The 16,482-nt window shown below is 37.7% G+C and overlaps 1 protein-coding gene across 5 annotated transcripts in view; it reads right to left on the bottom strand.

Annotated features, from left to right (window-relative positions):
* Positions 1 to 358: 358 nt before the first annotated feature.
* Positions 359 to 16,482, bottom strand: part of ADGRG6 (adhesion G protein-coupled receptor G6) — a 139,331-nt gene continuing 123,207 nt past the window's right edge. For 4 of the 5 annotated variants that reach the window (XM_043592481.1, XM_043592479.1, XM_043592482.1 and 1 more), the window contains 3 exons: positions 9,022 to 9,123; positions 8,237 to 8,389; positions 359 to 3,269 (listed from right to left, as the gene is read on the bottom strand). In XM_043592481.1, the coding sequence (XP_043448416.1) occupies positions 3,091 to 3,269; positions 8,237 to 8,389; positions 9,022 to 9,123 (434 nt within the window). In that variant the 3' untranslated portion in view covers positions 359 to 3,090. Of the gene's footprint in view, positions 3,270 to 5,636; positions 5,683 to 8,236; positions 8,390 to 9,021; positions 9,124 to 16,482 lie in introns of all 5 variants that reach the window. The other variant, XM_043592483.1, reaches the window with a different exon arrangement.

Below are 16,482 nucleotides of genomic sequence, written 5' to 3'. Positions count from 1 at the left end.
ACAATGAAAACAGCAACTATAAATGTGAAAAAAACACCTCAGGACCTAACTTCACATAATATTACTGACTTGGTTCTCTTTTTCAAGATGCTGAAGACACCCTCAGAAAGGAACCTACATTATTTCTCATCCTCCAAAGCTTGGCTTCACATCAATCGTTTTAAGAAAATTCAAGAACTTCCACATGCATTAATCCCCAGTGAACTGGATCTTTGTAATATATTCATTCTCAGTGTTTTGGCAAAGTAGCATCATGTCACTGGTTTAATTGGTGGCGGGTTATTTTCCGGCTGTCAAATGATCTTTTCCTATTTAAGAGTCAGAAATCAAAATGCTTACTCATAAAGGAATTGAATAATTTGGAACACGAACAACATAAGTATTTATTTGAAAAACACTTTCCATTTAATTAAAATGGCAAATCAGCTATAGTAGCTTCTTACTACTAATTCTAATTTGCACTCACAGTCATGTTTATTCATCATATTCAAAGATATTGCTCCAGAAAACGATTTCACAAAGTATTCAGAAAAACATATGTATACATACAGTCTCTCCCAAAGAAAGTTAATTATAAAAATAATAAATCCAGGCAATATAAAGCTAAGATACGAAACGAGCTGGCATTTATAAACACAAATAAATAAATATGTACAAAACAGTCTATGCCAATGATGGACAAAGAAAAGCTTTACGATGCAGGGAACAATGATAAGAATAGACGATGATATCTGAGGACCCTAGATGGACACAATGCAGTTAAAAAAAAAGAGGAAAAAGAATTAAAAACAAAAACAGGGGAGCTGAATTGATACTATTCTCAAGGTTAGGCTAACCTAAATTTTGGCTCCACAGCTAAATTCCTGCAATTCTGTTCTGAGGCAACCCAACGAAGGTGCAAAGCCCATGCACGGAACGGAGCGTAGAATTTGGCTCAGTCTTAAATCCACCTGCAAATGCTTTTACTCAGCCGTTTCTTCATCTCTCCTTACCTGATTACTGGAAATTTCTAACTCAGAGTTGACATCGTTGTCAAATATGAAAAAAAAAGAAAACATTTTCCCAGATCTGAATGAATATGAGTAGAAATCAAAGCCACTTTGGAAGCTATCTCTCAGTTACTATTAATTAAATAGGAGCTTTGGGATAGAAATATAGTAGAAAGCTAATGACATTCTATCACGAATCTCTAAGGCTTGGGGAAAAGTGTATGAAGATTCAGTGACTATTTATGATTGATTTTCATCTACATGTAACCTCTGCCAGAATAAGCAGTCTGTTAATAATACGCCTATAGAAAAGGATTTGGCTCTCCTGTAGTGAATCTTAGTGACCTTAAGATTTATTATCCTTTCCTACTATATACACTCCTCCCTTGTGAAAGCCAAGCCAGGGAATGCTCATGTCTCCTAGGGCAATGTTCCATGCTGCTGCAAAATGAAATGGTAATAAAACCCCACACCATATTATCTTACCATCCAGTCAAGTCTGGCAAATAGCTTTATGACTAAAGATCAGCAAAAGGTGAGAGGCCCCTCAGATGCTGTACAGCCTGACAACTCTCCTAGGTCTCAGACTGAGAGCCACCTGTTTTTTGAGCAGAGAGAAAGGCTCTCAAGTGCTCAGTCCTGGCTTCTGCCTTTAAGTAGATTGGTGGTGCCAGAATGTCTTCTCTCCTGGTCACTTAGGCTGATGTCTCCCAGAACCTGATACTTCACAGATAACTCAGAGCAAATATAAAGGTACAATATGTACTGAGACCAATTTCTAAGGACCTAGATACAACTCTATCACTTAAAGACAATTTAAATTATCGTCTCCAACACATTCACTAGCAAGCATATTACTTAGGGTAGTTTGAAAATTAAGAAAACTGCTTAATATACATGCCTTGCATACAGAAACCTAATCCATAAAAAACACACCATCTATCTTGCCAGATCTGCTCTGGCTCTTAGAATCAGAGGACTTATGTACAAATGGTTTTTAGACTAGCAATTGCAGACCCACGTGCTTATAAATTATTTTGATTATGACAAGTTACCCCTATGCCTCAGTTTATATTCTCTGGAACAAAGCGCTTGAAAAGGAAGAGGCTTTCTAATTGTGCAAATGGAAATGTCTTAGTCTCTAGGGCAAGAACAGGACCATAGAGTCTCAATGATTATATTTCCTAAAAGGGAGAGACTATTATACACAATATGCTTAATGGAAATTCTTGTTCCTCCCATAAGTCTTTGGGTTCAAACGACAGTAGGGGAGAAAAAACAGAGGTCTAAGGGATTCATTCTTCAACAAGTAGTGGGAAGTCTACATTAATGGAAAATCAACATTATACTTGATTCAAATGTATGGGATTAAATTCTAGTTAATGATGACGCTTAAGCCTTGTGTCTGGCGTAGGATAAGTGAAATAGTAGAAATTTACAGAGTCTCATATTAACTGGGTCAAAATTTTGGAAATTCTTTCTTTCTTAAGCATATTAATGTCCTGAAGGTTAAGCATTTGGTAGAATAAGAAAGAATTCCTTCCCAATCTTTGGATCAGACATTAAGTATTCTTTTGTATCTGTGGTTGAAATGTTATTGAAAATGTAGAAATGCTACTGCATTCATAGAAACTAGCACCAGAACTTAGTTATGACTAGTTGTATGTTTCTCACTGTTGAGAAAGATGATGTAGCCAATGGCCATATCCAAAACCTAAAAGTGGGGTGTTTATGAGCCATCAACTACACTTTCCTAGCTCTGCCCCTCCCTTGTCTGCTAACTTTAATGTCCCCTGGCTCCCCGAGTTCTGATGAGTCTGATCCAATTATATATTTAAAAAATTCATATCCCCTGTACCTACTGGGTCATGTTACTCTCAGTACTAAAGTTTTAGTGATGGTGGAAATGCCCCCATGGAAGAAATACACTGAAAGACAGATTTTAAAATTTTACAAAAGCCTTCTTAACAAAATACATTCCTCCTATATGAACATGCAGTTACCTAGGTCATAGCACGTTCACAAGTGCCAGTCATAGCTTCCACAGCTTGCAGATTTTCACATTTCTGTAGACAGATTCTTCTTTATTCTACTAAACACATTAAAACTTTGTGCTGTGGCTGAAGGTGTCTGACATGATAATATTTTTATAGAAGTTATCTGAATGAGCATTGCAATAACCCTTGACTTTATCAATGACCTGGTGGACGGGGATGATTGATGTTTGTTCTCCATCGGCATGGGTCAATTTGGACAAGGACTTGTTCATGGAAGCATTGTCTGAAAGAAATGATACAAAGAGTTAGGCTACAAGATGAGTGGGTGACATGCCTAAGGGCCACCAGACTGGACACTATTTTGCACATTAAAGAAATACGTAAAGAAAATGAAGCTCTGTTTCTTTCTTAGGTTAGGTAACAGGCAGCTCCAAAATTTTATGCTTTTCATCTTCAAAGTGCATTCCCATGCATGAATGAATGCTAATTTGCCTTCTAGTAATTTGTGTTGGAATTTGTTTCAAGAAATATTACCGTAAGTGGTATTTTTCAGAGTCAATGAATAGAATAATTAGAAAATTGCTACAAAAATATACTTGGCAAATAACTCAAAAAAAGCAGGGACAGATTATATAACAAATAAAAGATGCCAAAACATCTATGGAAGAAATGTTTGATGTCCAAGATATGATTTCCAAACAATACAGGGAGGGAGAAATGGGAAGGTGACCATGAGTTGACAGGCACAAGGGGATTCATCATACTGTCCTCTCTAGTTTTTATATATGTTTGACACTTTTCGTAAAGGAAGTTTTTATAAAATATAATTTAAAGGATTTGGGGGAATAAAGTGAATGAAAATAAACATGAAAGGGTATTTTATTAACTATGCCATAGTCTCAGGATGATGTTATTGCTGATGGCAATAATATCAAAATAATTGATAGTAATAAAGGACTGCTAAATACATTTCTGCTCTGAATTTCTCAAATTAATTCATTAATTTATGTATAAGTTTTTATTTAAATTCCAGTTAATTAACATACCGTGTAATAGTGGTTTCAGGTGTACAATTCAGTGATTCAACACTCAATATCATATACAATTTAAATACTATTTCTCTAGACCCAAAACCTTTCTAAAATTGGTTCAGATAGTCTCTGAAATTCACATAAGCTCTATTATTTTTAAATACATATGGCTGTTTTCATTTACCCTATAAATACCTTCTTGTAAGTATCTACACTCCTCCCCTTTCCAACACATTTTGGAGAAAAATTCTACTCAAAAATTAACCACAGAGATTTCACACCAAATGAAGGAGCAAATGTGACCTTTTACAAAGCACTCAGTTCTCTACATTGTATCTTCTCTATTCACTGCAGAAGAAGCTAAAACTCTATGATGAAAAACTGCTTCAAGGAATCATGGCTCCAAATCTGGAATGTTCATTGCAGGCATGTTTATGCTTTGAGTAAGCTGCACCCAGTATGTGACACAACATTAAAAATCCATCAGTAATTGATAAAAGCCATCATCACTGTATCTGTTGTCTTTGGAAATGACTCAAATTGTTTAACTGTTGTCCTATGTTGAAACAGACACTAAATAAAATGAAGACTAAAAGAGGAAATGTTGTGTTCATCCCATACTAAAGGAAGAAAGAGAGAATACATGGCTCATGAAGCACGGCAGAATGATCACATACCAGGACTGGTGAGAAAAAGGTTTAGGGAGTCATTGTAGAAGGGCCCCTCCCCATTTAGCTCTCAGCAAGCTGATTGATTCTGTGTTTCTTTCAGTTCATATATTCACTAGCCATTGGTTTTCTGCTGGGGATTTTTCTATTGATTTAGATTATCAGTAACAAATAATTTGTGCTTAACGTTTTTAGAAAACCACACATACTCAAAGAAGCTTTAAGGATACACTCATTTTGCTTCAGTGACAACTTTCAGTGGCTTGACACCTTTTAGATATTTTGATTAGGTCCCTTCCAAATATGTGACCCAATTTTCTGGGTCTTCATAGTCAATAAAGTAAAACTCTGAGCAAGGGCTATATTTCAGTATATATGCTATTCCCAATCCTCTGGTTAGATATTACATCAATAACAATAGAGATTTTGGTTGTAGCTGCAAGTTTGAAAACCAGGGGCTAGGGAAATGAACTATTATTTGACCTAGGCTGAAATGTCAAGCAGACAAAAATCTTCAAAAAGCAGGCTTGGAACTGATAATTTCTCTATTATGACTTCTATGAATGTACCATGACATATCCAGTAATTCATAAGAGCAATGGAAGAGTAAAGAGTTTCTATAACAAACTTCTATAACAAACTTCTCAAGTACTGCTTTCCCCGCCCCCCACTATTCTACCTTATATGTGATCCCTTAACTCCAGAGCATGGTACATTTCCTAGAAGGAGCAGCTTGCAGACACCCCCATGCAGAGAAGAGCCAGCACAGCCACAACCATTTGAAATTTCAGGAATTCCAGCTCAGTGCAGGACTGTCATTGTGCTAGCCGAGAAGTATCGTAAAGAACAAGCAATTTTGCTGGCGCAGCAAGAGTCTTAGTTTAATCCATGCAAACATTCTTTTATTACCTTGCAAAAAATTCATGCATTCAAAAAGTAATAGAAGTTTACCTGAATGATCCACTTTTGCTGAAGGAATGCTCTTAGAAGACATTATCTACACCATAAACATATGAATTTCTAGATCAATTCCAAGAAATAAATTAACTAGATATCCATGATGAATATGCAGTGACTTTTTGCATACTCTGAGTGACCCAAGTACACCAGCAGTCCTACTGAGAAATGGCTATGTAGCTAAAGGTCATTCATACATCAGTTGATTGGAAACCATCAATTACTATATCGCAGAAGTAATGTCATACAGCTGACTATATCTTTATGCTAGATGACAAGAACTCATTTAACCCCAAGGGTTTTGTTATGGGAAACAGAAAAACATGAATACATTCCTTAAAAAAAACATACATAACATTTTAAAATAGCAAAGTTTTTCTTTGGTACCTCAATTTCTGAATTTCCTTTTATCTTTTAGTCAGTTTTATCCATGATCCTTAAATACTTCTAAATATTTCATTACTACTTCCAAAATGTCCCCTGTTCCAAATGATCTATCTGTCATCATCTCTCCCCTGGTGACATTTTTCTAGCTATTCTCACATGTGTTAAGAGGACAACAATTTGGTCAAATCCCTATTCATTCATAACTGATATAGAATACACGCTATTTGCCTTTTCGAAGGGTAGGCAAAATGAGTATTTTTTTCTTATAAATGAGATTGTTTTCTTAATTTATCTGCCACCTTATTATTAGTGTATAGAAAATGCAATAGATTCCTGAATATTAGCTTTGTATCCTATAACTTTACTGAATTCATTTATCACTTATAGTAATCTTGATAGAGTCTTTAGGGTTTTCCATATATAATATCATGTCATCTACAAATAATGAAAGTTTTTCTTCTTTCTTACCAACTTGGATGCCTTTTCTTTTTCTTGTCTTATTGCTATGGCTAGGACTTCCAATACTATGTTGAATAAAAGTGGTAAGAGTGGACATCCTTGTCTTGTTCCTCCTGATCTTAGAGGAAAAGCTCTGTTTTCACCACTGAGTATGATGTTAGCTGTGGGATTTTCATATATGGCTTTTATTATGTTGAGATATGTTCCTCTAAAACCTACTTTGTTTTTTATCATGAATTGATGTTGTATTCTGTCAAATTCTTTCTCTGCATCCATTGAAATGATCATATATGTATCTAATTTTAAGGTTGACTAAATAAAGTAAAAAATTCATTCATTATAAGTAAAATGTATTTTGTGCCAGGAAACTACCAATTAGGTAGAATAACCTATGTCAGACTATATACCTGTCACCAAATTTCTTACAGAGGTATTTAAAGAAGGATACACAGACCTCTTAATTGAGGTAGACTGTTTGCATACAGGACTCAGAGGCTGTATCTTATTCTGGAAGAGAGTCCACAGCTTTTATTTGATTCTCAGAAATGTCCTTTCTCTAAGAAGCTTTGAAAACTGCTGTCCTAACCTGTTCCAAGTTTTTAGATCTTAAGAATTTTGGAATTAACAAACTCTCTAACCCTCAAACATTTTTCCATAATGCTATCTTAAATCTCAGGCAGTGGCCATTCCAGTGGCAAGGTACACAGATCGTGGTGCAAGCAGGGACATGTGGAAGGATTCAAATGTATATGCAGGTCATTTGAAATTTAAGTGTTTGCAATGTGAACATTTACATATACACTGCACATCATACTATTTGCAAAATACCAAATATTAATCTCTTCAGTGCCATTCACCTCTGCTTATGTTTAATAACTAAACAAATTCAGACTTAAAAAGTTATTTCTATTATCCTTTTAGAAGCATCTTTAATGAGGAAAGTGTTGGGTGCTAAGTGGTGACAGCTGTTTGCTTGAGGTATATTTAGTATTTCAAAGTGGAAATTCTTCTCTTTTCATTAGAACTATTAAAAGATTGCAACATTTCACACCATTTGCTGGCTATCAAGTACTGCAAGAGAGTCTTTATTTCCACACTGTCTTCAGGATTGGTCATACACATGCTCAGTGTTACAACCTGTGGTCACTGTAAATATCAAGTAGTACCAGGAGATGAACAAAGATGGTGTTTCTCACCATCCTGTATCACTTTCCAAATATTATGTTCTCTATCATATTTATTCAGGGACTTACACAGCGTCTTCCAATAACACATCCAATGGTTAAGGAATTGATTCTCAAATGTAACATACATCCTGGATGGTGTTTCCACCTGTTCCTATGTCAACTTGCCAACTAACTTTCATAGTAAGTTATGAAACATGAAATATGCTTTCTTGTGAATAATTACAACTCAATTTCTATATTTTTAAAGTAAAATCATAACTTTTAAACTCAGATACCATATTTTAAAAAGAAAACTAATCTTTGAATCAAATGAAGTAAATAATATTCAGAGGCAATAATATGGCTATGTGGATTCAATTTTGGTTGTAAAGGTTTAAAAAAAGACAAAATATTCACAAAAGTGCTGGATAAGGTCTTCAAATACATTTTGATTTTCATAAATCTAACATAAGCACCCTCATGGGCACTGTGATCTATCAATCTTCATGATATGGCAACTGCAATAAAAATATGATGAGAAATGTACCAGAGAACATCTTTCCCACCGCCAGAATAACTCACCGGTGTGGCTATTCCTTTTGAAGTAGGTGGTAGAGCTGGATTTAGATTTGGATGTAAGGTATGTTGAGTTGGACCCAATGGAGCTTGAGGACAAAGATTTTCCTAGATTATCAGAACTTTTCTTGATGATATTGGTAGCTGTCTTGCTCCAGTCTGAAAGAAATAATATCTCTTCATGAACCTGCTTTAGGGGGAATATGTCCTGTGAAGAATCATCACCACATTAAGAAACTTATCCAAGGCCTCCCATTTTCTTATATGCTAGCAATGGCTCAGAGAAGAGGTTGGCATATGAACAATAATAAACTGAAGTAAGTTTCTTAATTTGACCCGTTGCACGTATTGTTTAAAATCTGACTTTAATTTTGTAAGGGTGAGAAGCAATCACTGCCAAAAAAAAAGTAATACTATTCTTCAAGTATTTTTTTTTATAATAAGAAAAATCTCTGTGCCTAATAATGTGATTGAGGACCTCAAAAACATGGAAAGGTGCACATGTTATAGTGGAACCTCTGGATGTCGGAGTTGTTAAAGTAGACACAGAGCCCTGGGCAACTCACACCTGGCTGGAATTCATGCTTCTCTGCAGAACAGAAGGGTGAGGCCCAGAGCCCTCAGATCTCCTACAGTCCTAATGTTCTGAGACTCCAACTAAGCATCTTCACATCCTCCACCTTTACAATTTTCTGCCATCGGGACTGGGTTGTTCTGACAATGGAAGACCAAATGACAAAGGTTTCTGATTGACCTCAGGTATAAAACCGATTGCCAACATGCCCCTTTACCTGAGTTGTCTGCTAACCGAAATCTACCACAGCAGAGATGACGCCTCCACTGTTTCTGGACATTCTCCTTCATAGCACAGTGGAAAATAAATATAAATAAGCCTGCGACAAAAGACAATGCAAACATTTAAGCCAATAGATACATTTTTAAAGATAAATCTTGTAAAACACATAGATTCACTTGAAGTTCTTTTTTGTTTGTTTTTACATCTGAGTCACTAAGAAACAAAGATCCTAAGGAATCTTGAAGTATGTACTAGATGGTTTAATCCTTTAGAACAGAACGCAAAGGTTCAGTTAAAACTAGAATAATTACACAGAGCTGCTTCTGCCTTTGCTGTTCTTTTAAGCAATTATTATGACTTAACCTGAAGATTAAGCTGAAATGCACAGTATTCAGTATAAGAGGCATTTAATATTTCCCTTATACTTGTTTTAAAATTATTCGAAAGTACTTCATAAAACTTAGAGAAAAGAGAAAATGGAAAATATCCATAAGTTCTTCATCTATTGTAATTTGTGTATTCTCAGCTGTTTTATATATATGTATTATTGTAAGTTTGGGCCACAGAAAAATGGTATTTTTGCATGTAAAAAATGGCTGAAAATCAGCAAGTTCAGGTGGCTCCACTGGCCTGCTTTAATTTCTCAACATTTTAATACAGAAATATTTCTGTATTGTGAAACAGTCTTCATATTTATAGGTATTCCCTGAACCCATCAAAAACGAACCGGATCACTAACCGGCTTTGGAAGCCAACCACTTTCAACTTTCTAAGGAGTTTGCTTCTGCATTTTCACCCCCTAATTGATTTCTCCTTCATTTCCTCTATACTTGGTTTTCCCATTGCTTACCAACATATTCTAGTAACTCTCTGTAAAAATCAAACACAAAATGGTCCTCCTTTAACCCCCAATCTTCTTTCGGCTTCAACTTTTTCATTCCTAGTTCCAAAGCTTCTTAAATGGTTAACTTTTGCTATCTCCACTTCTTCTCAATTCTTCTCTTCTCAACTCACTCCAAACGGGCTACTACCCACAGCTACAAAGCCACTGCTCTTGTAAAGGTCAGCACAACCCCAGCATCACTAACTTATTTTTTGTTCCCATTTGAGTAGACCCCTCAACAGTACTCAGCACGATTGACTATTCTCTCCTTCCTGATACTGTTTTCTCTTAGGTATCTTCCTTATTTGCTTCCTGGTCTCCTTAGCAGATTCCTCAGTTTTACCTGTAAATGTTGACATGTCCATGACTTAGTTCCTGTTTTCTATCTTTTCTATGGCTGTAGAGTCCCAGTAGGTTCTCATCTCCTCTGGGCATGTTGTATGCGTGCCATATGCTAATTTTTACACCTGCCCCCAATCCCCTCTCGTCACCATCACCTCCACCAGGACGCCAACCCATGCTGCCTACAGGACACCTTCACTGGCTGTATCTCTACTTAGCAGCATCTCAAACCACTAATGTTCTACACAGACATCCTCTTCATCACTACCCTCACACCAATATCTCAAGCTCATTCCTACCCCAAACTACTTCACAGGCTCTTCTTTCAAATCTTTCCAGTACTGCTCCCTGCTGCTCAGGTGTCAGATCAACTGCTAACTCATCAGAGGACATCATCAACTGATTGTTTCCTTTTCCTTTTCCTTTTATGTTTTAACCTCTAGTCACACCCTTGCACATACTTTTCTCATGGCCCTTATCAGTACCTGATATTCTTGTATTCCTCATTTATTTATTCATTTGTTTTCTTGGTTGTCTCCTGTTGGTAGATAATAAGCTCCAAGAGCAGAGGGATAGGTGTCACCTAGTGCTGTAGTGGCCATTCCCAGAAGGATACCAGGGACTCAGCAGGAACTCTATGAATGTTTGTTGAATGAATAGTATGATTAACTGCTCATCTATTTTACATGAGTTGGCTGAATACTTATATGTATATTTGTATGTGTTAAATGTATTTGGGGATGGGGGATGAAACGCAGGAGTAGAACACTAATTAAGGATCCATAGACTATAATGAAAATATGTTTACGGCAAAAGTTTCTAAAAAGTATGCAAGTTAGATGCACAGGTACTGCCTTAGTAATGTACCATATGAAGCAGAACATCTACATAAGGGAGGGTCTTTTAGAGGATGTGGGGCTTGAACTGAACTTGAAGAAAGCTTTGGGTGGGGAGGAGGGGAAGTGTCTAAGAAGGGTGATTCATTCAGTGACCCTTACGCACTGCCAAACAGGAGGAACTGTTTCAGGAGCTGGATATTCACAAGTCAACAAGGTAGACGATTATTGCTTTCATGAAGTGAAATGTTTAGCATGGAAAGGCATAAAAGTAAAAATATGACAGTACATTTAAGGGACATTGACTTCTCTGTTCTTTTTTAATGTGTTGTATTCATCAAGAAAACTGTAAATTACACTGTAGTGTATACAATCAGAAAAGTTGGGAAAAGTACTGAAAGTGCTCTCTTTTGATGTATACAGTGAAAGTTGCAAAATATGTCTAAAGTTAGGCTTGTATGTTTTTATGGTTTAATACCGTAACTCAAAATGGCTCAAAATCTTATTATAGAATATATTACATCATGAACTATTAGAAGAGGAGCCTACTGGATGGGTGTGGACTGCAGTGAAGGACCACGGCTGATTCTCTTCCTCTGGGATTGATTTCTTGTTTGGTCATCAGTGAGTGCCTGACACTTAGGAGGTGCTCTATAACTTCCTACTGAAATTACTGGTCACCGATTTCAAATGGACAAGTAGCCTATTAAAAAACTCCTGGGAAATGCAAGTGCATTTATCTATGAGGGGTATAAACAGATGTACAATGACCTAAATGAAGTAATACTGGGCATCAGTAATATTACCATTTCATTATTTTTTTATGATTATATCTTTTATATATATTTATATAAGTAAAACTATTATTTTTAGTACTAATACTTTCTTTTTAAAAATGTTTATTTCTATATTTTGAGAGAGAGGGAGAGAGAGAATCCCAACCAGCTTCTGCACTGTCAGATGTCATGAAAACTGAGATCATGATCTGAGCTGAAACCAAGAGTCAAACACGTAAAAATGAGCCATGTAGGTACCCCATTACTACTTTATTCTCAACAAAGTAATCAGTGAAGGAAATATATCCTAGTGACCTAGTTGTTTGTCTGGAATATCAGAGAGGGTAGGGTAGTTCTAATTGTATTTTTTTTTAACTTTTTTAAAAATTTTTGAGACAGTGCAAGTGTGACTGGGGGAGGGGCAGAGAGAGAGAGGGAGAGAGAAAATCCCAAACAGGCTTCATGCTGTCAGCACAGAGCCCAAGGCAGGGCTCAAACCCCTGAACCATGAGACCATGACCCGAGTTGAAACCAAGAGTCGGATGCTCAACCAGCTGAGCCACCCAGGCGCTCTGGGAAGTTCTAACTTTATTTTTTTATTTTTATTTTTTTTAATTTTTTGTTTTTAATGTTTATTTTTGAGACAGAGAGAGACAGACAGTGAAAGGGGGAGGGTCAGAGAGAGAGGGAGACACAGAATCTGAAGCAGGCTCCAGGCTCCGAGCTGTCAGCACAGAGCCTGATGCGGGGCTCGAACTCACAGGCCATGAGATCATGACCTGAGCCGGTCAGACACTTAACCGACTAAGCCACCCAGTCACCCCAGAAGTTCTAACTTTAAAAGAAACCTCTAATAAATATGAACCAAATTCCAGTCATTCTGACCACAAAGGAACAGGCACCCACACAGCTCCTGAAGGTCCTGTGCTATGGACAGGAGGGTGCCAGTCTGGTTGGGCAGGAGGAGCTAAAGAGAGGAGACCTGCCTGCAGACTGGCCTGGCCCAGGCACGACAAATCTCGGAGCAGGGGGAGGATTTTCTTCCACACTTGAAACCCTCAGAGTCGGTACCTGCAGGCAATCCACCTTCCTGGGGAGTAGGGGGTAGACATCACTGGGTTTGGATCTCACCTTCACACTGACTGATGAAATCGGGTGGCTTTTCAAAGCCTTCCCGCACCTACAACTCCAATTCCCTATGCAGTCTGCTGATACACAGAATCCCTTTAAAAAGTAAACATGCCTTTTACTGTCATTGGTAGTGTGAACAGTCAAGGTGTATAAATGATACAAACTGGTTAACAGCTCTTTTTAAGTTTCCGAGAGGCGGTGGCAGTTTCTGAGTAAAGGGAGCAAGAGGCATGGATGCCTGAGGAAAGGTGAACACAAGTGACAGAGTCAGGAGCCCCTGCCTCGGTTTACTCTATTTTTGTTAACTGGGGCAGAATCTGTAGGTTTCGTGTTTTTGACACACAGCTGAAAATACAGGTAACTATGTGTTCTCCATGGGTTCTTAAACAATTGTTTAGCAAAGTCACATATTAGGGCTGGAAGAGATTATAAACTTCAGTTAGAAACTTTCTTTCCCAAGCATCTCTGGCGACAGGGCCTCCCACTGAGTAAATGATTTTCATTCGTTGAGAGCAGAAGGTGAAAGCTGCCAGATGTTGCTTCCCTTGCGTTACACTCAGCAAATTTTATAAATGTCGTATCTACTGGAGGAAAAAAAAAAAAACTTCAGAGGTTATGTCTGGTGTTTCGAGGACACTGGGAGAGAACTAATTCTTGGATTCACTTTGTCACCCTTACTGGGATGCTAACGTGAATTATTTTGAGGGTCTGATGCTGACCAGAGTCACAGAGGAAGAGGTTAAAGATAAAACTGGCTTAATAAAACAATTTTTTGGATTGTGCAGTGCTGTTCTAAATTATAATTATACGGCATTAGATGACATTGCCTATTTTTAAGCATCTGCATTTGCCAGTAAATATACAGGCATCCAATAAATTCAAGAGACACTGGAATACAAATTAGATTCAAAATCTGAACATCTCCTCTAAACTGCTGTGATAGCAGTCACTGAAATGCTCCGTCCCCCACTATGAATTGTGATGCTACGAGACAAAATTAGATGACAGGCATGAGAAATTAGAATTCTTATGACTTAATATATTTTTAAATGGCAAAGTATTATGCTCATTCTTTAGCCTTGAGATACGTTTCCATTTTAAATCGGAACAGGGTTCTCGTAATAGGTTATTTTGCTGGTCATAGTAACTAGACCTTTTCATGTGAATTTAAATTAGTCTGACAATAAATATTATACCCAAATTCTTACAGGACAAACCATCCCTTCTACAGTTCAACTGTGGGAAATGTGGTAGGTATGTGCATCTGGAAGAATGCACATACTCAGTATGCAAAGAAATTCTAAACACTTCAGAAAGGAGGAGGAGAAATGTGGCAGGAGAGCCAAGGGAATCTGGAGGCCAAAGTGAGAAAACAGAGGGCTATTCCCTCCTCAATTCTGAGGGTTGGTGGTTTTTTTTTTTTTTTTTTTTATCTATTTATAGATCTTGGGGCCAGAAGCACAAGTAAAATCATAAAACTTTAGACTTCTACACTGACATCCAAGGGAATCTGTTTGATTTCTCTTCCCGATCTATGCTCTCTTTTCTAGCAAATATTTTCCCTTTGAGGATATTCCTATCAACCACACAGCACCTCAAAGAGTATCTCCACACCACCTGGAAAAATATGCTCTTCTAGCTTTCTGGGAAGGGTTTTAAGCTGTGACCAGGGACCAGGATAATTGGCCTTTATTCTTCACACTGACTTACAGCTTTATTTAACTGACCAGGGAGTAGGGAACAATGTCCATAAAAGTTGGAAGCTGAAATGGCTGAAAAGATTTGAATCAGAATTAAAGCCTTTACTTCATCTTGACAGGTTAGTGCTAGTTCCATGAGACCTTCATGTCTCACAAAACAGAGCTCATGATGGTCAGTCCCTCTTTGGGTGTATTTTAGCCTGAAAAACCACTGCTCTAATGAATCCACGCCAAAGTTCCTTAGCAATAGTTTCTTAAGCTTGATAACTGCCTTGATTCTTTATTTTACTCACATGGATTCAGATCCCATGCTGGAACAAGAAGAAAAACAAAAACTTGAACCAATTTTAAATGAAGAGATATCTAACCCAGTCTCTACCCACCCATCCCCCCTCACCCTTGTTTTCCTTTTACTACCATCTTTCGCTAATTAGAGGTATCTGATCACTAAAAAAACAAAAATTTAGGGGCTCCTGGGTGGCTCAGCGGGTTAAGCGTCTGACTTTGGCTCAGGTCACAGTCTCACGGTTCATGGGTTTGTGCCCTGTGTCGGGCTCTGTGCTGACAGCTCTGGGCCTGGAGCCTGCTTTGGATTCTGCATCTCCTTCTCTCTCTGCTCTTCCCCTCTCTTTCTCTCTCTCTCAAAAATAAATGAATAAACATTAAAAAATTTTTTTTTAAATTTAGACCACTATGCAAATTCAAGATGTCTTACTTCTCAGCAAATTTTGAAATTTTCTTATTTAAAATAAATGACTTTTTCAATCCTGACAGAGGATGGTGTCCCAAGGGTGTGGGAGGGTGGGGCTGCCCTTGGGCATTGTCGGGCTGCCCTTGGGCATTGTCAAGGAGGAAAAGGTAAGGAACTCCACCTCCTCAGATCCCCCCAGGGAAGCACACCACAGGCCAAAGCTGGGTCAGCAAATACGATGCAGTGACACCTCTAAGAACCATCTAAACTTGGAGTGAGAAACATTCTGAAAACTCTCATCAAAAAGTGGATTTGGAGGATGCCTGGGTGGCTCAGTCTGGTGAGCGTCCAGCTCTTGATTTCGGCTCAGGTCACGATCCCAGGGTCATGGGATTGAGCTCCGAGTCAGGTTCTACATTGAGCATGGAGTATGCTTAGGGTTCTCTCTCTCTCTCTCTCTCTCTCTCTCTCCCTCCCTCTCTCTTCCTCTGCTCTCTACCTCCCCCCACCCCCACTCATGCTCTTTAGAAAAAAAAAAAGTGGATCTGGTTTTTGATATCTAGTCCTTTCATTGACCTGAGAACACCTTCAAGCAGAATGTTGGAAAAAAAAAATAATAATAAACTTCCTTCTAAGTACTGGCGCTATATTCGCTGCAGATGTTATGGTCTGTGTTTAACCTTGGTCTTTAAAAAAGCTATTTAACTATGTATTTAGAAAAAAAAAATTCTGAGCCTCAATATTTTGGCTAGGAATTTGGCCCCCACATGGGACTCATTCTCTTTGGCTGATTCTGGCAAAGACTGTGGTTTTCTGAGGCAGATATAAAATGAGTAGCCAAAGGGATGTTCTCAGATCTTTAGCCTGATTATCAAAAGTTGAAAAAAAATAATTGCCAAGGAACAGTTCCCCTTGGATATAAAAATGAAATCTGTACAGTACAATTCAGGACAGCACATATTGCCATTCTTTTGCGGCTCTAAAAGGTCATTTTCGAGAAGCCGTGGTGGAGGGAAAAAAAGAAGCAAACCAAAACCAAAACCTCAGGTCCTCTGCTCCTAATGAGTGCTTTATTAGCTAAAAGCAACTGACACTTG

This window comes from Prionailurus bengalensis, chromosome B2, assembly GCF_016509475.1.
Source record: "Prionailurus bengalensis isolate Pbe53 chromosome B2, Fcat_Pben_1.1_paternal_pri, whole genome shotgun sequence".
Lineage (NCBI taxonomy): Eukaryota > Metazoa > Chordata > Mammalia > Carnivora > Felidae > Prionailurus > Prionailurus bengalensis.
This window is presented reverse-complemented; position numbering and strand designations above follow the sequence as displayed.